The sequence below is a fragment of the Poromitra crassiceps genome, assembly GCF_964638095.1.
Source record: "Poromitra crassiceps genome assembly, chromosome: 10".
NCBI lineage: Eukaryota > Metazoa > Chordata > Actinopteri > Beryciformes > Melamphaidae > Poromitra > Poromitra crassiceps.
In genome coordinates, this window is record NC_139631.1 from 25,662,866 (window position 1) to 25,687,641 (window position 24,776).

At 44.7% G+C, this 24,776-nt stretch overlaps 1 protein-coding gene across 1 annotated transcript in view; it reads right to left on the bottom strand.

Annotated features, from left to right (window-relative positions):
* slf1 (SMC5-SMC6 complex localization factor 1) overlaps window positions 1-22,657 on the bottom strand; it is a gene marked incomplete at its 5' end in the record, with an annotated part of 52,753 nt that extends 30,096 nt beyond the window's left edge. The window contains 14 exons of the mRNA XM_083645360.1: window positions 4,989-5,068; window positions 10,413-10,522; window positions 11,682-11,827; window positions 12,253-12,421; window positions 12,574-12,763; window positions 15,160-15,294; window positions 15,467-15,636; window positions 16,389-16,535; window positions 17,057-17,125; window positions 17,371-17,502; window positions 20,086-20,239; window positions 20,460-20,685; window positions 20,866-20,944; window positions 22,547-22,657. Of these exons, the coding sequence (XP_083501486.1) occupies window positions 4,989-5,068; window positions 10,413-10,522; window positions 11,682-11,827; window positions 12,253-12,421; window positions 12,574-12,763; window positions 15,160-15,294; window positions 15,467-15,636; window positions 16,389-16,535; window positions 17,057-17,125; window positions 17,371-17,502; window positions 20,086-20,239; window positions 20,460-20,685; window positions 20,866-20,944; window positions 22,547-22,657 (1,918 nt within the window). The remainder of the gene's footprint in view (window positions 1-4,988; window positions 5,069-10,412; window positions 10,523-11,681; window positions 11,828-12,252; window positions 12,422-12,573; window positions 12,764-15,159; window positions 15,295-15,466; window positions 15,637-16,388; window positions 16,536-17,056; window positions 17,126-17,370; window positions 17,503-20,085; window positions 20,240-20,459; window positions 20,686-20,865; window positions 20,945-22,546) is intronic.
* Between the last annotated feature and the right edge of the window lie 2,119 nt (window positions 22,658-24,776).

Here is a 24,776-nt window from a genome sequence, read left to right on the forward strand (position 1 = left end):
CATAGCCAGTTGAGAAACAAATAAAAGAGTGAAGCCCAACTTGGCTCATGTTGTGTTGGAAAAAGTGAATACCAAACGTCATTAGTGCAAGCGTTCAGCAGAGGTAGATGCAATTCAGCTGAATTAAGACGCGGGACAGTTTCCATGCTATAACAGACTGTGATTATTACCTCTGCCAGCGGAGTTACCTGGGAGGTCATGTTTTCACTGCTGTTTGTCTGTCTGTTTGTCTGCAGGATATCTCATAAAGATATGAATGGATTTGAACAAAACTTTTTACAAAAGTAGGTCATGGGTCAATTTAGAAGAACCGATTTAACTGTCCATGCCCACAGGCCAAAAAGGGGATGTGGCAATGGGTGTGTGGTCAATCACAAAAATATGCCTAACACTACAAGACTTTGTAGAAAGTTTGGCGGAGGTATGCCCTCTTAGTTTGTTCATGTTTGACTCTGCATGCATCTGATCTCAGTGAATGGAATACTGGTGTCAACTCATCATTCCAATCTGACTCCTTCTCATTCAGAAAACTTCTCAAACTGAAAACCAATCGATCAAAAAATACCATTATACACATAGCGTAAATCATAATCACTCACACGTGAAAGGCGATTGTTTGCAGAAATAACATTGGAGAAATATGATATGAATAACTGGTATTTGTTCAGTATTGGCCAGGGTGGGGGGGGGTGTTAGAAAGGTTTTCCGTGACAAGTTATTGGAGCTATTTTTGGAACCTTTTAAAAACAATTTCAAAACTACTGCTGCTGCTGGTGCTCACAGGAAAGGCAGCAGGTAGATTCCTCAAAAACTGGATTATTGCAACTATCAGTGTGGCTCAAAACAAACTACTGAGCTAAAAGTACCTGACCCATCTAATACCTTCATCTTTATCAGTGTGGCTCAAAACAAACTACCGAGCTAAAAGTACCTGACCCATCTAATACCTTCATCTTTATCAGTGTGGCTCAAAACAAACTACCGAGCTAAAAGTACCTGACCCATCTAATACCTTCATCTTTATCAGTGTGGCTCAAAACAAACTACCGAGCTAAAAGTACCTGACCCATCTAATACCTTCATCTTTCTTACCAGCCTCAATTACAAAGTAGGGCCGCAACAGTGTATTTTACCCCTCGCCCCATTAGAGATGCCAGACATATAAAACGAGTACAAATATATCAATAACAACAATGAGAGTTAAATCAATTGGTGCAAATCAACAATTACAATTTAAAAACACCTCCAACAGCCAAACAAGAAGGGTGCCGGAGTCCAAACCAAACTGCTTACTCTAATGAGTAAGCAGCACCGTGTGGCAGGTCAGCGTTCTACATGGACTGTTCTGCTATTACCGTTGTGTGATTAAAGACCCATTCCACTACACCTCATATGTACACATCCTCGCAAATGCCAGGGCCAATCCACGCACTGTTAAATCACTTTAACGGCTCCAATTTGGACACAACGCCTCTATTATAGGGGTAATTGCATGCTCAGCATTTACAAGCACGGAAAGGATAAATCCGCCTGTCCTTTTCTATAAATCCTCTAACAATCGGCCGTTTCACACTTTAAGAGAAAAGTTACATGTATGTGTTGCTCTTTATATCCCTCGGTCTGCCTGCTGCACTCCGGCTAAGTGTTGCTTGGCCAGACGATCCCTGCACCGAAAAGCAGCTGGAAGCCTGTAACAATGCCATTTAGGAATGTGTTAGAAAGGCATTCCGTGCCAGTCATTGCATATATTTTTGGAACCTTTTAAAAAACAATTTTCTACTACTGCTGCTGGCAGAGCAAAGGCAGCATGGTGATTCCTCAAAATCTGGATTATTGCAACCGTGCCATCTTTTAAAGCATTCAAACTGTGCTGGGCAGGATTTTTTTTAATGTACAAATGCATCTGTCTTCTCAGCCTAAATCACATGCAGTAGGGCTGCAATAGAGAACAATGTCCCACCCTCAACTGAGGTGCCAGAGATTCACCCAATTTAACCCATTGATACCTGATGCAGCATTTGCATGTATATCCCTCATTTGTGTGCGTATCCCTTTAAGACCGCGAACCGCGTTAACGCGGTTCGCGGTCTTAAAGGGATACACACACAAATGCTGCATCAGGTATCAATGGGTTAACCAAATGACATTCTGGTGTCGGGTATGAATGGACAAACGATGAATAACTGTCTCCTGAACAGCAGGGCGACAGCGCTCCATCCAGAGAAACCTGAACTCACCAACGTTAGATCTTTACCCTCCCTCATCCCATTTGGTTTGGTATAAAGCCATCGTGGATCGGCTGCGTTGGTAAAAGAGCGCGCTGTTTGCTGTTTACTGATGTCACACCACATTATTTCTGACTATTAAAGTGACAACTTTTCAAACAGGGGCAAACAGCATAAGTACACACGCATGCACACACATCTTACTCGAGAAGAAAAGTTTCATTCCTGGAGAAAAATGTCTAGACCAGTGGTTCTCAAAGTGGGGTCCGAGGACCGCCAGGGGTCCTCGAGGGGGTTGCAGGTGGTCCCCAGCAAAAGGGGGATCATTTATTTTCACTATAAATTCCATCCTTACTAACACAATGACAGAATGTATGGTTATTTTAGTCATGGCTTTCATACACTTTCTGTAATAAAACATCTAAAAGCAAAAACCGTATCAGATGGGGACCCTGGGACAAGTCAGTTTAGGGGTCCTTGAGTGGAAATCGTTTGAGAAGCACTGGTCTAGACTAGCTGAAGGCAGTGTACCTGGAAGTCTACTTGCTCTAGAAATATTTTGAAATGTTAGAAAATTTAATTACACAGTAGCCCGCAGCTTGGCTGCTGCATGACCTCGCCTGCTCTATTGGCGCACAGCGCATAGCGCGGCCTCGCCCGCCCTGCAGCTCAACTGCTGTCCGGGCTCACATATGCAGCTTGGCCGCTGCGTGGCCTCGCCCGCAGCTCAGCTGCTGCGTGGCCTCGCCTGCCCTATTTGCATGCGCAGCGCATATTGCTCATCTTCGCATCACTGATGACATCACAATTGCTCTCATGAAACAAACATTGTCCACTTGCTACGTTTTATATATAATAATATAGAATATAGATAGAAGATAGATAGATGCTAATGTAGGATGCTAATTGTAGGTCAAATAGCGACCATAATAAAACCTGGACATTTAATATTCTTTGAGCAAGGTTCTATAACAATTAGTTAACCACGTTTTGGACTCTTTTATAACAGTCAGATGGATAAGAACATTATTGTTAGTTAAGCTTTAAGTTCAGCCTTTCACCATAAGCTGAAGATTTGAATTCAAAGCACTTGTGAGCACAGCCTGCCAAGTAAAGTAACTACCGGTAGTTCGTTTCAAAAGTAACTTTCCTCAACATTGTATTTCTAAGGGCAAAAACTGGATAACTTATCAAGAAGTTGAATACATCTGCACACATCCTAAAATGTAAAAAGTTTGGCCATACTATCTCGATGAAAAGTAGTAACTTTTCAAACCGTTACCTCTAACAGCCATTTGGAACCGCCAACATGCACAGCTTAAAAAAAATTGTATATGGTTTATTTCAGAGAAGACGTAGCTCAAAAGCAAACATTTTGGACAATGAAAAACATGTTTGTAGTAGAGTTAGCCAACAATTCCCTTGACAGTCTACAGTATATTCACCAGGTTGATGTAGATTGAAATAGTTGCTGAGCTTCCCAAAGCAAATGTGGGAGTGAAAAAGAGAAGATCGTCTTCCCAAAATCCCTCAACCGCCCTCAGCTACTTTGACAACGATAGCAGGGCTCCAGGAGGCGAGACAGATGCTCCAAAGCAAAGAAGCACAGCCTATAAGAAAGCAAGCTCAAGCTCACATATGTGGGTGAGCAAGTATGCAAGAGAGAGAGAGAGAGAGAGAGAGAGAGCGAGAGAGAGAGAGAACGGGATGAGAGGGCGAGAGGGGAGGATGCTGTGCCGATGGTTCATCAAAAATTAATGCCGAGCGCATCGGTATAGAGATCACGTAGTGGAAAAACAACACATGCCAACAGCCTTGAGTCTCCTGCCTCAGCCCCCCCCCCCCCCCCCCCCCCCTCGCTCCCCACCCCGTGCTCCTCTCCTTTACCCTGAACCCCTGGTTGGCTCCGGCGCAGGGCCTTCCTGATTGGTTGGCTCTGGCTCCGGGCCTTTCTGATCAGGTGCAGGGGGGAGATATGAGTGCTGACACCTCCCAGAGTTCACACAGAGTGCCATGCCTCTAATTGCGGGAAGTTCCACCGTGCAGCCGCTGCCTCTCCGCTGCACTGCCCTAATTGCTGCATTTAATATTCCTAAACTGGAGATCTGACGTGCGCCGTGCTTACCAATATGCGTTATTGTTTTGTGCGAAAAACCCATTATTTCTGTCAATGCCATTTCTTTATTTACCTATTATTTTCTTTAAGGCGAATAAGACATGCGGGGGGGGGGGGGGGGGGGGGCACTATGTGGAATTCCAATGAGGATGCTCCAAGCGCAGGAGCAAGTGTGGTACAGAAGAGACTGGAGGTGCTAACACTGTCCAAACTCTGCACGCGCGCGCGCACACACACACGCGCGCGCGCGGCCTCCTTAAAGTTGAAGTCATCCTTACAGCTGACTACATGGAAGCATGGTCCTATGCAAATCAATCACTCTCCATATACATTATGTGCTGTTCATTAAAGTGAAAGTGATGACAGAGCTATCATGTCCCTCTGTACTGATGACCTAGTGCTGTGCATCAGTCCATTCAAAGTCAGCTCCTTGCAAATGTGCAGCTACAGTATGCTGTCAAGTAGTGGGGTGTGTGTGTGTGTGTGTGTGTGCGCGTGTGTGTGTGTGTGTGTGTGTGTGTGTGCGTGTGCGTGTGTGCGTGTGCGTGTGTGTATGTATGTGTGTGTGTGTGTGTGTGTGTGCGTGTGCGTGTGTGTGCGTGTGTGTGTGTGTGCGTGTGCGTGTGTGCGCGTGCGTGTGTGTATACCTGCCGCGTTGACTCTGTTCAGACCTCTGGGGATGTTCTCCTTCCCCGGGCTTGTTTCATCCACAGAAGAACTCTGAATTCTGTACAGAGACAAAGGACAAGGTTTAGGTTTATGGGGAAAACAAGTATATATATATATATAATTTGTTCAAGGATGCACATAAACAAGTCCAAAGTGTGGGTCGCTGACCATGTTGGTGTGACCGTGAGAAGACCTAGCGAAACGCTAAAGTGGAACACTGTAGAAAAGGGCCATTAGCTAACAAATCCCTTGTGGCGTAGGATCATCCTATATGAAATGTACAATATCTGTCAAAGCGCGACAGCGTTGGCCACACACACACACACAAACGATCCGGCATCGCCGTCTCCAAAGCATTTTTCCTCCCACTTAAAGCCTCGCGCGCGCAGAGACGGAGGACTCGACGTGAGCAAGCACATTAGGAGGAATAAATAGTAAAAGAGAGCGAAGCCACTTCAAAGTAGTGGCGTGCTAATAGCTGTGGGCTGTCACTAGTCCTGTGAGCGGGGTATGGGAGATCTGCCTGCACGGAGCCTGACGGGTGTCTGACTGTCTGTGTCTGTCTGTGTCTCTGTGTGTGTGTGTGTGTGTGTGTGTGTGTGTGTGTGTGTGAGCGTGCGCGGCAGCGAAGAGGAGTGCCATCCGTACTACAGGGAAGAGGCTTGTTCCCTGGTAATTGGCTTGTTCAGAAGCCAGGAAGGAGCTCCCAGCAGTGAGGAGGAAACACACGTCCTGTCACGTTGCTTGTTATTAGCAGGGACAAGGCTGAGACGAGATGAGACGAGGGGTGTGTGTGTGTGTGTGTGTGTGTGTGTGAGAGAGAGTGTATCTACGATGGGGGGGTACCACTTCTCATCTCAAACCACTTAACCCAAGTGTCCCCTGTCCATATAGGCTGGCAGCGGTGGAGTTGACAGTACTTGGCTAGTGTGTGCCCTCACTAGTCTCTCTGATTCCCCATGGTCCACTATAGGAGGCCTGCATTCTGTCCATGTGGGCCCAGCTATCAATTCAGGGCCCGCGGCAGTGTGTGCTCTTGGAGGCCAACTCCCGAGAAAATTGCGAGCAATAATGGAATATGTGCATGTTCAATGCCACAGCAGACAGAGACTCTGCGTTCTATTTCCCAACGCTTTAACTCCCACCAAAAAGGCCATAACAATATAACCCGCAAGAAAAGTTGATTAAAAAAAACAACTCAATGGGAGGGGGGAAAAAAAACTCCCTTTCCTTTATCCCTTTGACCTATCCCCATCATGGAAATATCTGTGTAGTTGGTCTGGTTCAAAGCGTCTCTAAATTCCAAATGACACTGGCTACATGCGGGTCTGGTCAGAAGAGAGGGAGCCAGCGTAATGACATAGTCAAATGGTTTGAAAAAGGAAAAGCAATAAGCTGTGCTTGATTAAGCCAGCGGGAGGAAACCTCAGTTCAATTATAGCTTCCCTCCCGCTAACAGCAGTCTCTGTCACTGCCAGCCAGCCAGCCAGCCAGCCAGCCAGTCAAACGGCCATCTAACCAGTCGGTCAATCAGCCGGCCTGTCATCTTGGTCTGGCTTGGACCTGTGCCCTAATGGCAGGCGGTCTGTTGGAGTGGAACCGCACTTGCCCTTTCTCATATGCTCCTGCAGCAGCCTCCAGCCATGTGAACACAGCTTAACGTTAGCACAGCCTAATGTTAGCACAGCCTAATGTTAGCACAGCCTAATGTTAGGACAGCCTAATGTTAGGACAGCCAATGCTTTCTTCTAACAGCTAAAAAATGAAAGCTAAAATAGTCCTAGCTCCTCTCACTTTCATGGCTCGCTCTGGCTCTTTTCATAAAGCCAAAACCCAACATCCTGACGCTTCTTCCACCAAAAGTGTGCAAAGGCCTCTGAAACGGGCCCATTTAACACCAATACCTCTCCACTGTTAACAACAATGAACACATTTGTTATGTTTATGTTCAATTTGATGTTTCAACTTAATTTTTTATTGCTCTTCATATGTAGCCTGTAAAGCACTTTGTACCACCGTTTTCACAAGTGCTCTATAAATATTTAGTGATTATTAAATTATTTTTAATTCAATTGTATGGCATCTTCCCTATGTGGTTTGCTCAAAACCACGTGTAGAACTGTAAAGGAAATGCTTTAGCTTAAAGGAGGACTTACCCCCTAGATATGTATTAGAACAGTGATTTGAAAATACCTATGGAAAAAACCAAGAAATGACATATGCTCTTGTCTATACTGGACTCTTTGGCTGTGCTCAAGTCGAGATTCTTTTTCGGAAATCGACGCCATTACAGTTTGCCTACTGCCTCAAAAATAATTTATTTGAGAGGGGCAATATCTCTATAAATATCAACAACTAGCCAACGCTGTTGGTCTGTATGGAAACAGAAAATCTGAAAATGGTTTTAAGTTATATCAATTTGGTAATTCAGTGGCGAACTAGAAATTTAATTATTTTTCTGCATGTATCTCTATGGAAACTACTCAAACTACGTTACGGGAGCAAAGTGACATGGGCTCGTTAACAGCAGCACACCCACAATAGGACAAACCTCTCGCTCTGGGGTAACACAATGCGAGATTTCTCCACGTCATTCCCTCGTACAACTAGCGATAAACCGCGCAATGAAATCCGTTTTTAATTTGCGTTTTGGGGCTTTTCGTGATTCTTGTTGAAAGTTACAGCACCTATGATTTTTCCTCTCAGGGCGCAGAGCAGGACAGAGCTCTTCTCCTCCTCGGAGCACACACACACAGACAGAGCCAGTTGCTCTGCTCTGCTGACTGAAAGCCCCCGCCTCTCACTGCTGCTGTGTGCAGTGTGCGCGCGCCCCGCGGGTGCATGAGCGAGCAGACTCCCGTTTGACTGGCCGAGAGAAAGTGCTTCCAAGTCGGACTGATAGCCGCGGAAATGTCAGACTGTGCACAGAGAGCACTGGAGAAAGTGCTCCAGACAGCAAAACACACACACAGCGAGTCAACCCCCCCCCCGTTGCTTGTACACAGTGACGATATTACAGTAGCCGATGTGTTTAGACCAGCTTTGTCACGTTGTCACGTCGTAGTATAGCGTTATATTTTACATGTGCGCTAAACTGCGACCATATTTGTTTGCGGAAATATCAGACTGCTCTCTCTGCTCTCAGAGAGCCCAGCTGCTGCTGGCCTGCTGCGCGCGCCCGCGGAGCTTGGGGCTCGTCCATGTTACAGTACGACTCTCTCCCGCCTGCCTCTGGGCTGGAGACAGTGCTTGCAACTCGGACTGATAATATAAACATCATCATTCGAGCTTATCCAGGTAAGATATCAATAAAGTAATGACACATTCAGCAGGAAACTAACTATAATTAAGACATGTGCCAACTTTGACGACGTTTGGTTCAGTATTTTAAGAGCAAACTTCAATAGAAATAGGCTTGGAGTTCTGAGGAGCCGAAAGGGTACAGGGGGGGTAGGGGAGTAATTATCTTGAAATCCCATAGTCTTTGGGTCACCGTGACGTCACGACGTGTCAAATATCCCATTCATTTGAGAAAAAAAAAAAAGCAGTGTTACACCCTTAGAGGGCGCTTATGCCAGGTATGCTGCTGAAAAATGATACAAATGGTAAAATGGCAACAGTTTGGTGTCAAATGTGGAAATTCTGACCAGAATTCTTCACACATCACCCCCAAAGTCATATATATTGGTTAAAAGCTGAAAAAAAGTGTTTTGGAGGTAAGTTCTCCTTTAACTTATTTGATGAATATCTGAAACGTAAAAACAAGAGGGCCAACATCACTAAGATATACATGATTTCATCTACTGTATGAAAAGCGAGGGAAACAAGATAATTGGAACTTCTGCATATTGACTTGATGTCATTGTGGTGTCGGTTGCCAAATGACCTTTATCTTAGTATCAAGATGTTTCTGTACAAGAAGCCACTTGAGGTTTCCTCATCTCCCCCACACAGACCGTATTTGGCTTTTTCCACTTCTCATTTCTAAGTGCAACTACACCAGCGCAACACCTTAAAGCTGTGGTGAGAAGTAGATGGATAGCCGAGGAGGGGATCTGCTCAGTGCATGAACCAGTAGCCTTCAGATGAACCTGCTCCCTGGTGACTCTTGCCCTTCTCCAGGCCAACTACCTGCTGGTGGAGCAGCAGATGTCTGATTATGGGGCATGATGTGTGTGATTGCATTGAAGGCGGCAGAGGGGATTTAGCGCGCGGGGGGCAGCTGAGGAGAGGTGAGGAGGTGGAGGAGGGGGGGGGGGAGCGAGGGGGAGAGCTGGTGGTCGTGTGGGAGGGCACACAAAGGGATGACGGGATTTCCCTGTGAGTCTGTGTGTCAGTCTGTCAGCCTCCTGTCCGAATCGGCCTTGGCAGTGTGTGTGTGTGTGCGTGTGTGTGTGTGCGCGTACGTGCGTGCGGGGAGGGGGCCTAACCTCCCTCTGCACCCCTCCTGTCAGCCAGCACACACTGATAGGATCAGACCTGGGCATGACCCATCACATGCCAACTCCTCGCACTCCATCTGACCTCCGTTTGCCTCTCCCCAGCTCTCCCTCAGCCCCTCCACCCCCCCTTCCCCCATTCACTCTACAGGTGTTCCTTTGTTCCCTTTCACTCCTCATCTTCCCTTGGTCTGTAAAAAAAATGTAGGCCCGCCTTGCCTCATGTTTTCTACGCTTCAAAAGACTGTGCGTGGAAACCTGGAGCTCGCAGTACAGACAAGAGAGTAGACCACTGGTCGAACAACGGTCTTATTTCAGACACATGAGCAGGCAACATTTCTCCGAAGACGCAAACACGACAAAAAGACTATGAGAGCTAATTTTGACAGGCTGCTCCCACAATGAAGACTCCCGACATGACAGCTTGACGGAAGCCGACAGTGAGATGGACATGCAGCGACAGTACGATATCCGCTCTGCTGCATGCACCTTGTTACGACCCTTCTTGTTAATTTTTTGACACTCAAAAGGTTGCTAGAGTAACAATGTATTACAGTACGTACACTGTATTGCTTCAGAAACTAATGACTGCATGTTAGGCAATCTGCCCACTGCCTGGACTGAACTGAACCCATTGCCAGTGGGAATTCCCTTGCTGATTTGCTGCAGATTTACATTTCCTTGATCTTTGGCAATTTCAAATGCAGTGTAGAGCAAGACACTCGAAATGGAGAAGTAGATTCAGGGTTAAAAAACTTGCACTCAAGTTGATTTAAAATGTATTTTAGAGGCTGCACAGACGGCATCCTAAACACAGCCAACATTCCGCAGAGTCTTCCTCGGAGCGTCGCTGTGTCCCACATCTGTCCTGTCGCGCCCACATTGTGCTCTGGGCTCTTCCTGAAAATGTACCTGAGAGACGAGCAGTGGCACTGACAGACAGGCAGCTGTGTTTTTACTGACCCAGAGCCGGTCCCTTGGCTGGTCCAGCTGTGGGAGATGGTTACGCCCCTGAGGTCCGCACGCCTGGGACGCCCACCTAAACTCCCCAAGGCGGGCAGGTAGGACAACACCTGTCAGAAATGACACATCCACACAGGGTTAGACAGCACCGTTACACTGCGGAGGCGCGCGTGTCTTCAGGGGACTAAACGGGCACAACGGCACCAACTGTGAGAGTGAGGAAGCCAGATGTTCCAACAGCACCCTGATAACACAATGACCACATCTTCTGCACATCTTGTAATATACTTTAGCAGGGGTTTTCAAAGTGGGAGGCGGCCCTCCAAGCAGTTTCAAGGGGGGCTCAGTGAATGGAAGTGAATAAATATTATGACATTAGTTATCAAAAGGAAATCACATAGAATAGGCTAAATGTGTGTGATTTTGTTAAGAGATAGTTCAGAGATAGAGTGGTTTTGTGGAATTTTACAGTTGTTGTTTTTTCACTTTCCCAGAGGCAGAAACAAATAAATGCCTGCAGACGGACCTTTTTGATGTATTTGCTATAGTCTGAAATGTGTCAAACTGCAATATCAGGAAATCTTGGCACAATTGTTGAGTGTCTATGGGATCAAATAACATAATCACGATCTCATAGGCATCCAGGAATTGAGCGAGTGGGGTGCCTTTTTCCAAGCTTTGTCTACGGGGAGGCCCACCGTCTCAGACTTTGAAAACACCCACTTTATACCAATTTCAGGTTGACTAATACAACATTCTCTGTTTTATGATTCAACTCTCAACATAGGTATCAAGTGGAAAAAGGAAGCGGACAATTAAAACTACTTGTAAAAAAATGCTTTTGTGATCAACACAGTAAATGTCTTTGTTTATTCAATAAATTACTTTATAATTGCGCACATTTTTATATGAGCATTTGTTTGTGTCTGTGTGTTTTTATGAGCTGGCAAGCTGACTTTCAGCGTCACCACTGCCAATGCAAAGGAATTGTTCCAGAACTGAACTGAATAGCCTCCTCTAAACTTATATTTTACACAATGTCTACCAATCAAAAACGGCTTAGTTAGCCAATTTTCTATAATATTTTTTATGACCTTACTAAACAACACAGACTGAATTATTTCAAGTAAGGGTGTTTGGCCGCAAATCAAAGCCTATCAATTGGCAGACTGCCTATGGATTATGTCAAATGGATGAATGGAATGAGCGTTACTAGGTGGCAGGTAATGCAAAATCAAGAAAATGAAGAAAAATAAATAATTATCACACCATCTTCTTGAGAGAGAGGGGTTCATCTCCCAGTGTGAGTCCATTTCTGCAGCAGACATTCCTGAACATGGCATCTGCTGTCACCAGCTTGAGTCTGGTTGAAGGAATCCTGCTAACCAGCTGCACCAGAACCTCTGGAGACACATCTACCAGATAGAATAGAGGGACACTATGTCAGCAGGTAACATCAGATCACTCACACTCACTCACACTCTCACACACACATAACCATTCAGAAATAGCTGAAGGATTTTCTAACGTTCGGTTACATTTTCTATCTTAACTTTTGTTTCGGTCACGTATGCATGGTGCACATTCCAAGGTTGTGGTTTTGTCACACATAACGGAAGCGCTTGATTTATCACACCAGGACTTTTAGGGGAATTGACAAACATCCAGGAGCCAACAGGTGAAGACCTGCACACTGCATGGCTCCCTTCAATTCTTTCAGAGCACCAGAGAAGTGGTGCTTCATGCTCAAAATGAAGGGGGCCTTGCAGTGTGCGGCTGTTCTTCACCTGTGAGTTGAAACATCCTTGCCACCATCTTTCTTTTACGTGGTGCCCCGTACCCTGGCTGATGACGGCGATGTGCTCTGCCAGGTCCTTCAGGCCCTTCTCCACCATGTTTGGGTTCAGTTTAAAGTGCTGATGACACCAGAGCTCCACTATCACAGACAGAAGGTCGAGCAGGTTCTCAACCAGCCGCAGATTGTGCCTCGCTTCCTTCTCAGTGGGGTCCTTCAGAGATGGGGGGCAAACAACATCAGGTTGAATACCACACTGTGGAGTTAACAAGTCGCTAAGAGTAGGCCTCATCATTGTCTACTCTCTAGTGATGTAATATACCAAACAAAGAGTGCTGATGTACAAGCTCCACGGTATTTATTTACCTCCTTGGGGGCCTGCTCCCAGACTGATGCCCGCACCAGGAGCTGGGTGAGCTGCTTCACAGCGCGGGACAACAGAGTGTGGCGCTCCCACACCGTCCAGAAGGTGGCATACAGCAAACAGCCCGACGCTGATGGCTGAGAGCCTCCTGATGTCTGAGAGACTCTTACTTCCTGAGGCAGCAGAGAATCTCTGAGGAAGAGAAAGTGTGGTGTGAGTAAAGGACTTCACAGCTGAAATGTCTTTGTTGAAAGTACAAAAAGAGTAACACTACACACTCTTAGAGTACCGGTACATAAAAAAATTGCCAAAAAAAAAGTTGTGTGTGGGGGGGGGGGGGATTATGTTGTCTGGAATCACCCCACAGGGCCTTAGACCTCCATGCACCGAAGGTCTTTCAATACTGCGGTGTAGCACTAACTCTATTGCAGCGGATTGGGCAACGTTGCAGACAGAGTAGGAAGGCTGCTCCGTGAGCGGCTGCTTCTGGGACGCGGGTCGGGGCCGTAATCGGCCTCGGCTGGGTCTACTGGGCGAGGGTGTATGTATGATGTTGACAGACCCGAGGAGGAGGAGGAGAGCCGAAGAACAGAATTGGGCACTAATGCCCAAAACGCGTGCACAGGTCTCCATACACTACATCCACAACATGAGATCTCTGCCAAACACTTTTCTCCACTACTCCATAACGCACTGTGAAGTTCAAGATGCATTCTGGCGATAACGTGGGGTGGCAATGTGCCAAAAAGAGTGAGCGCTTGCCTTGTTACATCGCCCAAAAGCCGCCAATCAAAATAGTGGTCACAATAACGTTCAACAGTGGATGATTTTACAAGTGGCATTCAAGTCATATCTGACCAGTTTTCAATTTATTTCTCCCCACAAAAAAGTTAGGCTCGAATATACAGGCTAATGCAACACTATCATCACCCTCTTGCATTTGTGTATTTTCACATACAAGACAGACGGGTCGGGAGGAAAATAAACCATTCAAGCCGTTTGCAGCACTTGAGGAAACCGTGAGTTTGCTCATTTAATTCGTTGATATAAGCGATTACGCAAACCTTTAATTAATAAGCTACGTAAACGTTAATAGCGGGCACTTATCACCCAATAGCCTAATGCATTAGTAGGCTATCATCTCCTTGTTGCAGTTTCAAACTGGAAGATGAGATGGGGGAAAGATAATTCAACTTTTACTTGTTTACTCACCAATTGGCTCCCTTCCAAATAATCCAGCCACGTAACTACATCCATTCATGAAATTATTAAATAGCACGGGGACATTAATGGTTTGTAAAGTGCCAATTAACCACCCGCCCACTCAGAATGATCCGGAACACGAGCTGCCAGTGTTAAACAATAGTCGCTTTGCCAACGATGCGGATCCTGTACTAGGGGCTCAGATGGTAATGATCCGCACTAAAGCCGATAATTGTTTCTAAACATGCAGGCCGACCGGCTAGCAGCTGGTAATAATCTGGATTTCACTGCATGTGAAGGGGCTTACATGAGTTATGTTGTTACATGGAAGCTGGCCCAAATTGTTTTAATAACTCATAATGGAGCTGCCACTTTTTCCTCAAAAACATAAATAACTTTTTTTTTTACTATACAGTTTAAAAATGTATTGAACTAGTAAGACATGATTGTCTTGATGAATGCTTTTCAAACAGCAGGCAGAAAAGCCTGTTGTCATATGAGATAAGTCCCGTTTACAAATCTAGTTGAACCTAAGTTGTTTATTGTACATCCAGTAAGGTAGATGAAATGGTCTATCCAGCTTCCCTGGCTGATGATGCATGATGCTTTAAAGTGAACGTGCTCCAACCCAGTGCTGCAGCACAAGTGGTGGTGAACACAGGATTAGCTGAGAGTTTCTGGAATATTCAACTCATCCAGTATCTGTGGGAAAATCCCACCAGAAGACTGAAACATGAAAGCAGGTCTGAGGTTCTGTTAACGAGGGGATGACAGAATGACTACAGGTACACAAACTTCATTATCCTGGTAAACCATTCTGATCACGTCAACTCACATTCTGTTCCCTTCTGCCGATCAGTCTGGCCTCCAGCCCGCCCCCCAGCGATTTACAGAAATTACAAAGTGCACGGACCAATCAGGGACCTGCCTCGTAGTTGACAATGTAACCGGCCAATCAGGGACGCCCCTGGCAATAGTACGGCATCTCCCGAAGCAACGGGCGTTAACGTTAGTAGAGTAAACACAGCCATACCTGTAAGTGCAGTTATTGCAGAAACAGGCTCAATAACAAACAATTAAACAAGATCAAGAGTATGCACCAACAGAGTTTCTTGGTGGAAAGGACGTTTTTACGCCGTTCTTCCGAGTGGATTAGGCGACGCTGATTGGCTGAAGGAGTTGTCTGTCAAGGCAAGTAGTGAAGTACTTACACCCACTGAAATCGATGTGGACGGCACGGAGTCCAGACTGATAGAGTGAAACAGAATGTGAGATCACGTTATCACGATGCTTTTATCAGGCTACAAACTTCAGTCATTTGAACATAAAGACAAACGACACAACCCTATCTCATATATACAATAACCATTTCTTTAAGATGTTACCCAATGGTGACGGAGTGGAATTCCCCCTGGAAGAGTCCGAGGACAAATGCCAGGATGGCACTACAGAAATCTAACAGCGCGGGCAGTGCGGGCCCAGGGAGCGGGTGACAAGTGTCTTCACTGGACAGCTGGTACCTGGAAAGACACACAGATATGGACAAACAATGGACATGAGAAGACAATAGCAGAGTGCTTGTGGCAGGCACTGAGGGCAATTATCTCTTCCGTAATATCTAAGCAATTAAGATATTGTGTGAATACTGTACGTGGACAGGAAATCTCACGCGACACGAGCCAGGACGTTTACCTGATGGCCGTCTCTAGAAAAGGCCAGAGCCCTGCCTTACACCGGGGACACTGCAACACCTGGCTGTAATATCTTTTCACGGGGCTGGGAGGCAGCCAGGGAGGGTTGGTCAACAGCAGGCTGTCCAGACACATCTGGAAATTAGTGTAGAAAAAAGGAGGGGCGTCGCCCTGTAATGTGAAGAAGAGAGAGAAGTTGGAGTTGGAGTGGGGCACCTTGAGATGTGAAAATACTAGAGCCCAAACGATATATCGGTCCACCGATATTATCGGCCGATATTTTTTTATTTTGTATTTTTTTTTAAGTCATACTGTAGACAATGTATGTTGTATATATTTGATATTTTTTCTTAATTCAAGTTATATTTTATATTTGTTCTATTTGTGTTTTTGTATTTCTAGTTATTTATAATTATTAAATCCCCAGTTCAGCTGACTGTTTCATTGCATTGATGTCATTTTGGACAATATAGTTTATTGATAAGCTGTAAAATATCCTGCCTACATTACATATCTCAAGTCATGTCAAGTCATATCTTTGTCAAATGTTTGTTATTTGAGGGATCATTGCAAAAACATTGTGTAATATAATGTGTACCGGTATATTTAATATAACAATATCGGCCGATATATCGATATCGGAATTGTTTTACTCCCTAATATCGGTATCGGCCCCAAAAAATCCAGTATCGGTCGGGCTCTAGAAAAGACACCAATGATGTTCACAAAACAAAATAATGCACATTTGTATTTCAAACCATCAAAGTGACACTGGAACAAATTCTATGCAGATGATGCCAACAAGGTGATCTGCAAAATGCTAGAAGTGTTAGGCGTGCGAGTTACCCAAGATAACCATATAGATTTAGGCCCCCCGAGGCGTATGCAGCAGCAGGTGGGAAGTGTGGTAATTCTGGTCGTACCTGCAGAGCGTACTCCAGGAAGGAGACCAGGTACGGTGGCGGGGGCAGAGCGCCTGGGAACACAGCGTTTCTGACCCTGGATACCGCATCATCGAAGAAACCACACTCTATCATGGCGCCCACGTTGCTGAAGTCTGCTTCTGGCACCTAGTGGGATAAAGGAAGAGATGGGGAAGAAAGAGGTAAATGAAAGGAGGAGAAATTGCGATTGGTGAATTGAAAATGGTGGAATAAAGGAGGGTAAGAGGGTAATGAGAACAAGAAGTGAATAGGAATCCGAAGTTCCTGGGGGTCATTTGTGACTGTCAGTTATTGGCAAATGGCACATGGAGTCAAAGCACAGAATGGAAATACATGAGCACTTATAATAGCAATCTGATGGAGATCCACTTGGGTAAGGCATGGACAGGACAGCGGAGAGTACTGTTAATAGGCCTGCCAATCAAAACTCTCCGATCAGCTGACAGCACTGGTTAAATCGTTGACCTGGGTATGATACGCCCTTGCTCTAGATGTCACTTTCCATTGAAACGCATGACATAAAGGAAATTGAATGACCCGATCTTCTTGATGAAACACAGTTATTTTAGAGATGTAGAGTACTGAGCGTGAGGGTGTGTGGGGGAGTGAGTGTGTGTGTGTGTGTGTGTGTGTGTGTGTGCGTCTACCTCTGCGTGTGGAAGGTAAGGGTCAGGGACATGGTAACCCATTCCCACACCCAATAGTCTCGTCCGCCCCTACAGAAAAAAAAACACGTTAAAAATGTCAAATAGGTATGCTTATGATGCAAAGCAGTCATTCACGTGACAGCTCAACAGAATGTGGTCCAACACGAGCTTTCACTCCACAATAATTAGAACCTAAGCTGCAATGCTTCTACAACACACACACACACCACAGACCACACAAACACACACCACAGACCACACAAACACACAACACCCCCCCCCCCCCACACACACACACGCACACAAATACACACCTCCCGTTTGATGACATATTCCCTGAGCTCTCTCTCCAGCTCAGAGAAGTCAACACCAACAAAACTGATTTCCTGTGCCTCGGCTGGCTGATGATGATGATTTATGTTGAAATTCATATCAGCACAATGACTCTGTCAAAGAAGAAGAATAGAAACAACATACAGGCAGTTTGTTTTGGGCTTTTTAAATGAAGCTGGTCTGGATGAAGCCTGTGAGTGACACAGGTGAATGTAATCACCTGTAATCAACTACTTGCTTACATTCAGCTGTGGTCAACCAAACTGACAGCAAACTCTGTCGACCAAACCGAGCTCCAGAGTGGGACTATTCTGGTTTTCAACAGAATGAGAGAGGACAGCCAACAAGCTGGTATTAGGACTTTGTTTAAGAAAATATTTGGGGAAATATTTTGAATACCACACACCGCTGTGTTTTAGGCTTGTGCTTAGCTCACATAACATGCTTTCACCACTTTGCTTTGGCGTCCACCCGCTGTGCCGACCACCCGCAGTGCCGACAGCCCGCAATGCCATCGTTAGGTTTAGGCGTGGGGGGTGGGAGAGGTTAGGTTTAGTGTTAGGGTCTGCGGGAGGTTAGGTTTAGGCATGGGGGGTGGGAGAAGTTAGGTTGAGGGTTAGGGTCTGCGGGAGGTTAGGTTTAGGCATGGGGGGTGGGAGAGGTTAGGTTGAGGGTTAGGGTCTGCGGGAGGTTAGGTTTAGGCATGGGGGGTGGGAGAGGTTAGGTTTAGGCGTGGGGTGTGGGAGAGGTTAGGCTGAGGGTTAGGGTCTGCGGGAGGTTAGATTTAGGCATGGGGGGTGGGAGAGGTTAGGTTTAGGCGTGGGGTGTGGGAGAGGTTAGGTTGAGGGTTAGGGTCTGCGGGAGGTTAGGTTTAGGCATGGGGGGTGGGAGAGGTTAGGTTTAGGCGTGGGGGCTGGGAGAGGCAGCCGGTCCCCCGACACGCTGCACACCGCCTCGCTCAGCTGTTTCTGCTTGTGGGCTATCGGCATTGCGGACTGTCGGCACTGCGGTCTGTCGGCACATAGACGCGGCACCTTTGCTTTGCACACAAGTCAAAAGTTTGTGTACACCTGCTTAAAACCTTATACTTAAAAAAACATTATTTCATTATATATGTTCTTATACAAACTGATAACCATAAGTGAATTGTAAAAAAAACGTATGATGTGATTTAGAACACTGTCAGCTCTAAATGAAACCAAAATGTGTTCAAGATTTCCATTTTATTTAATAATTAAATAATTTAAATCAGCTTTTATAGGCCTAATTGGAAAACATATTAAATTGAAAAAATATCCAGGAATGTAGTGCTTTGTAACTGCAGCTTTAGATAAACTGTAGAAGCAAGCACATCCCTCCTTACATCTTGTATTTAATTTGGAATGGGGAAGTTTCTTTACCTTGGAATTTTCCTCCAGTTAACCACCTTATTCCTAGCTGCCATGATGCCTTACGTGAAATGGGCGCTTCTTCTGGTGTAATCCTCCCAGCCCCTTGGTCAAACATCTCACCAATAAATATCTCGAGTTGTTCAAAGAGCAACAGGTTAGCAGATCTGATAGATAACATTATTACATTCCCTCAAATAAGTCGTCAAACGAGTGGTATTTCTTTGTGTGCGGAGTTTGATGAGGAAATGCGCTGAGTACGAGCACCGCAGACTCTGCCAACAAGTAGCACCGCAAATTAGGTGCCAATCAGGTGCCAGCACACACCTGCCAGCACAACAAGAGTGAATACCAACAGAAGAATATTGCATGGGATTTTTACAACGTTTTTTGGGGCGCTACCACCCACACGGTTAGCTGTGTTGCTCATTCCACGAATACACGATCCTTACAAGTTGTACTTCGTTGTAAAGGTGACTAATCAGGCTTTCCAACAATATAAAATACAATACCAATTGGTTTTTTTTTTTTTTCATATTTTAAATTTTTATAGAACACAAACAAGACAAAACAGACAAACAGGCTCAGACACAGGGGAAAGAAAGAAAAAACAAAACAATATATTCAACATTACAAAGTGGTGCCGCCAGCCACCTAAGGTGCTTATGTTCTTGTAAACGATATACTTGGGATTTCACTCAAGGGGTCTATGGGAAGCCAGCCAGGCGAGTCACCCGTCACCCCTAGCCTCGTTGAGGTAGACCAAAAACGTGTCCCAGATAGTCACAAACTTTCTAAGTATATTGGTTCTCAGGAACCTAAGCCTCTCCATGCGTATAACAGAGGTCATGTCCGTCAACCACAATTGGAAAGAGGGTGGAGAGGGAGATTTCCATTCCTTCAGAATTTGTTTTTTGGTAACAGTTGTCCCCAGTGTCAGAGATTGTTGCACAGCTGTAGGAAAGTTCAGAGAGGACTCTGAGCAGCCGAAGATGGCGAGTTCTGCCTCCGGCTACCAATTGGTATTATTAAAGGGGAGAAATAATCGTCCGAAATAACGTTTCCGAACTTTTTTTGAGGAGTTTATAATGCCTCCGGCCTGGCTATCGCCGGCGGAGGCATAACAAGAGAAGGATGGGTTCACACAGCATGGGGAGATTAGTGCAACTAATTAAGCAGAACTTGTGAATATCCAACAGAAAACATTAGGAAGAAGCATTTTTTTAATACAAATTTGGAGGGGGGGCATAGAAGGGGGAGAGCAATGCTGTGTTAAACCGCACACTCTTAGATAAGATGATCTCTTACCCCAAAGAGGTGCTGGACGATGTGCTCCACAGGGTAGCAGGGGGCATTGAGGGTCTTTGAGCTCTCTGTGACAGGTTTAGCCATGACATGGGTGATGGCTGCTTGAGGGGGAATAGGGCAGCGGTATACTTTGGCATTGCCTGCTTTCAGAAGCCTGGAAAAGAGAAGTGCGATTCCGTCATTTAAAAGTGTGACACTTTCAATAACATTTCATTAGAATTGGATGCATTTTTTGTTTAACTATCCATCTGAATTCCCAGAATTAGCATGTTCACTGAATGCTCAGAGTGGAATAAGAGATGTCAAAGTCAGGTTAGCTTAACTCAATATACCAACATGGGTGGGGAAAAAAAACATTTTCTGTGAGACCTTACCGTTTGAACATGGCCCTACGGCCAGGCTCTCGAACCATGAGAAGGACCCGCCAGCCCTGGAAGGCCCCCGCCAGGCTCCCACTGGCCACCTTCTCCCTCCACTGCCTGACGGGGTAGAAGGCAGCGTCACTGCCTGGGGAAATGGCTACTTCATAAGCCTCCTCCGCGAGCCAGGAGCCACTCTTCACGCTGTCCAACACATACTCTGGAGTCACAACCCACTTTCCTGGGGGGGGGGGGGGCAACAGGATATAAAATACTGTCACGTCACAAAACATCAAACAAAAGGGGACAGCTAGAGTGATATGAAGCAGCTTTGTTAGATGACCAATCTTAATGATTAGGCTAATTGGCTGATTTGACTCCTGTTGCTCTCAAATTCATCATCATCATCATCATCACTGACCTGCAGCACATGCTGCCAAAAACTTCTCACTGGACAAGACTTGAGGGACTATGAGATGGGTGCTGTCTTTCTGATAGACCTGGAAGACAACAATCAATCAATCAATCAATCAATTGATGCATCAATCACAGCGGTGGAAATGCAGTGTGACCATGGACAATAAAGGAAACAGTAATGCAGGGCAGGAAGATAACAAACACACAGTACCAACCAACCAGAGATACTATACGTTTTCCTACAGTACATGTATGCTACAGACAACAGATATCTGCAGGAAGGCACTGGAAATTTAAGGATTATGTACAACAGTCAGTGGTGTTTTATATTACATCACTTTTTTTCTACCAATACAAAAAAAAATAGCCTGACCTTTTCAAAATTATATATGAAGGCGTACAAATCTTTATAAACCCATGTAAGGAACATGCAATTCATCAGCACATATCTAATAACAATGTTAGATCTATCCTTAAAGACTATGTCATAAAAACGATTATGTAAACCTTAATAAAGCAATAAGCAATATTCTTAGTGTGTAGACATCATGTTGTTTCCAAATGGTGGAAAACATTCTGGAATGAAACTTCATATGCTGGAAGGGGGTAACGGTTAACAAGTCTGTAGTACATGTGTTCCCTCAGGCACTAGCTGAAGCAGTCGACACTATAACAAGAGGCAACTGAGAGCAAAGATGAAATGGAGTCAAAAAATACACTCTCAGAAATCAATTGGGGTCAGTCACTCTTCATGCACAAATCACTGTTAATGGTACGCTCGCGCAGCTCAGCCGCTGCGCGGCCTCACCTGGAGCTTGGCAGCTGTGTGGCCTCGCCTGCTCTATTGGAATGCACAGTGCACAATTACTCAACTTCGCATCACTGATGACATCACTGTCACTGATGATGTCACAATGCCTATGACATCACTGATGATGTCACAATGCTTATGAAATCATTAGTGCCTATGACATCATCACTGATGTCATAAGATAATTTTGGTCAACGATGTCACTGATTACATCACTGATGATGTCAGGCATTGTGACATCATCAGTGGGACTCACTGATGATGCCACAATGCCTATGACATCACTGATGATGTCGCAATACCTATGACATCAGTTCCTATGACATCATCAGTGATGTCATAAGATGATTTTGTTCAATAATGATGTCGTTGATGACAAAAATTGAAACAGACAAACATTGCCCACTTGCTCCCTTTTATATAGATAGATAGATAGATAGATAGATAGATAGATAGATAGATAGATAGATAGATAGATAGAGTAATGACAGTTAACTGGGATCTACCATACAGTCCCAGCACTCACTGGTAAATTAATACAGTTCAACACTGTCAGCGGCCTGACATGTCTGACTGATTTACATGCAGATAGATACAGGAATATAATAAAAAGCCTTTCACAGGAAGTGGCTGTTACATGAATTCGTAGAGCCAAATGTCAACAACAAATTTGTACAGCCCTACGTCAACAAAAAAAAGTTGATCATTAACAAGACAGTCAATGTGTGGTTGAATATCTTACAGGCTGCCAAAATGCAAAAAAGAATGAAAGAAAGAAAGAAAGAAAGAAAGAAAGAAAGAAAGAAAGAAAGAAAGAAAGAAAAACATCTAGCAGTTTATTGAAAAAAGTTGTAGCCAGTAGTACAATACTCACTGAACCACCAATATATTTCCCACCCAGCTGCTTGATTCCACGGACCAACGTTTTCTTCTGAGCGTGGATCTTGATCCCAGAGATTTGAAACACATGCATGGAGCTTGCCATCCTAAAGAGGGAAGTGAAGCAGATATATAAGTGGCAAAACTGAGTTTTGTCTAGAAGGTAGGCAGTAGCTCACTGAATTCATTCCATTCATGAAAATAATGATGGCATTCCTGTTTGCCTACTGTACATGACTGACATTGCTTTTCATCATAAGCTAAGCAGTAGAAACACAGACACTGTCACTGACACAAGAGTACCATCTGCACAGTTTCATATTTAGCCTTTCACACTTCATTTAATTTCCTTGTTGCGGGGCAACAGTAACGTTATGCCCAATGTTAATCTGTATCATGCAAGTGAAACGTTGCTGCAGGCATAGCTGCAGGTCTACAAATAGCTTTCTGTCATACGAGTGTTTAGAATGCACACAGTCTTGCTGAGTGGACTAAATTGGCATGGCTGTGTGTCTGTGCTGATTCGTGTTCATTTGGCTAACGACAACGTTATAAATCCGTGTCAGCTGTAACGAATAGATGTATACCTCTCTCGTGCATTTGATGACGGTGTTCCAGTGTCCCAATTGTGTGCTGGCGCGCCAAAATTCTGACGCTGACAACAGCCAGTCATGATCAATGCTCGGCTCAATTCCGACGTATGTCTGGCTACGTCTTCACCAATCACCAATACAATGTTTGACTTCAGACAAAAATAAACAAAACAATCAACAATGCAGACAAATCTGCAGCATTGATTACTTCCTCATGCTCCGTCCGCGGCACCACCCCTCAAAAGTTGACAGCAAAACACAGCATAGCGAGCTGTACTATCAGAGGAGGGGGGAATCACATATTCATTCGTGCTGTACGCATTAGCAACCGTGAATCGAGTTCGTTTGGAATAAAAATAAATACTGGAATAATTACTTAATTTATCACTTCTAAAAAAAGAATTTGGGATATTTGCACAAGTTGCGTATTAATTCGGCACTGTGGAATTGAATTACCTCGTTTTCGATGTCAGTTGGTCTTTTCCAGCAAGCGGAAGTTTTATGCATTTACTTCCGGGTGGTTGTCACGGACACGGACGCTCTCTCTGCACCGACATAAACAACAGATAGATAGCGTGTAACGTTACGGTGTGATATAACGCTATCTGCTTGGGATTGCGCACATTAAAACGTGCTCTCTGACAGATAAATGCATGTGAAAGAAGTTGTTTGTAGCGACCGCGTGTCGTATTAACCACCTCCGTGTTTTCCTTCTGAAACGTGCAGTGACAGCGTTTAACATGCTTTGTGAGCCCTCAAACTGTTTTAATACAGTTGGACTCAGTCTGGTGTGGTGGCATATTTGCTGTAGTGTAGGTCGATTTAGACTTGTTATTTGCCCTTTCCATTTGTGATATAGATTTGTATTGTGTTAATAGTCGGAAATGGGTGACAGCATAAGCGTTTTTATTGCTTTTACTGCATATTTCACAATGGATTCACCATATCACCGAACTTGAGAGAAAACTGAGGGAGTTTCTATACAACATAAAGGTAGGCTACAGTGTTTTCCTCAGAATGTTTAAGTCGCAATTTCACAGTGATGGATTCAAGAGTCAAGATTATTTTAATAGCCAAAGTGAGTAAACATGTTACAAACGAGGCATTTGTCTTTGTGCATTATTATAGGTGCAGTAAATGGCACTGCAAGGGTACAGATTAGAAAACCTGTCAAGGACAACAAACCAATAGATTTTCTTTTGCCAAGCTTTTGCTACAAATCTACATGTACAGTATACTGCCAGAGGTGTAGTGGTAAATACGGAGGTGGGTAAACCAAGGTGAGTATTTTACCCACCTTGTTTCCCCTCATTGATTGATACAGTTGATCTGAAAATAGGTGAGTAAACTCTGCCTCATTTCAAAGAGGTGGCTAAACTGTGTTTACTTGCGTTTTTACCTGTGTAGGTCTCAGTCGAAGAGTATCCCACACTATTATGTAGGATCACTAGTGGGATCACGTGGTCATATACTTCAAGTCAAACAGGTCTCTAAGACTCTATAGTCCCATACATTGATGGCTTGCTTACACCAAGTTATGTGGTACAGTAGAAAATAATAAGATCAGATGACATTCAGGCTATTTTGTTTATCACTAATCTTTCAATTTTAAGATTTATTGATTCATTGATT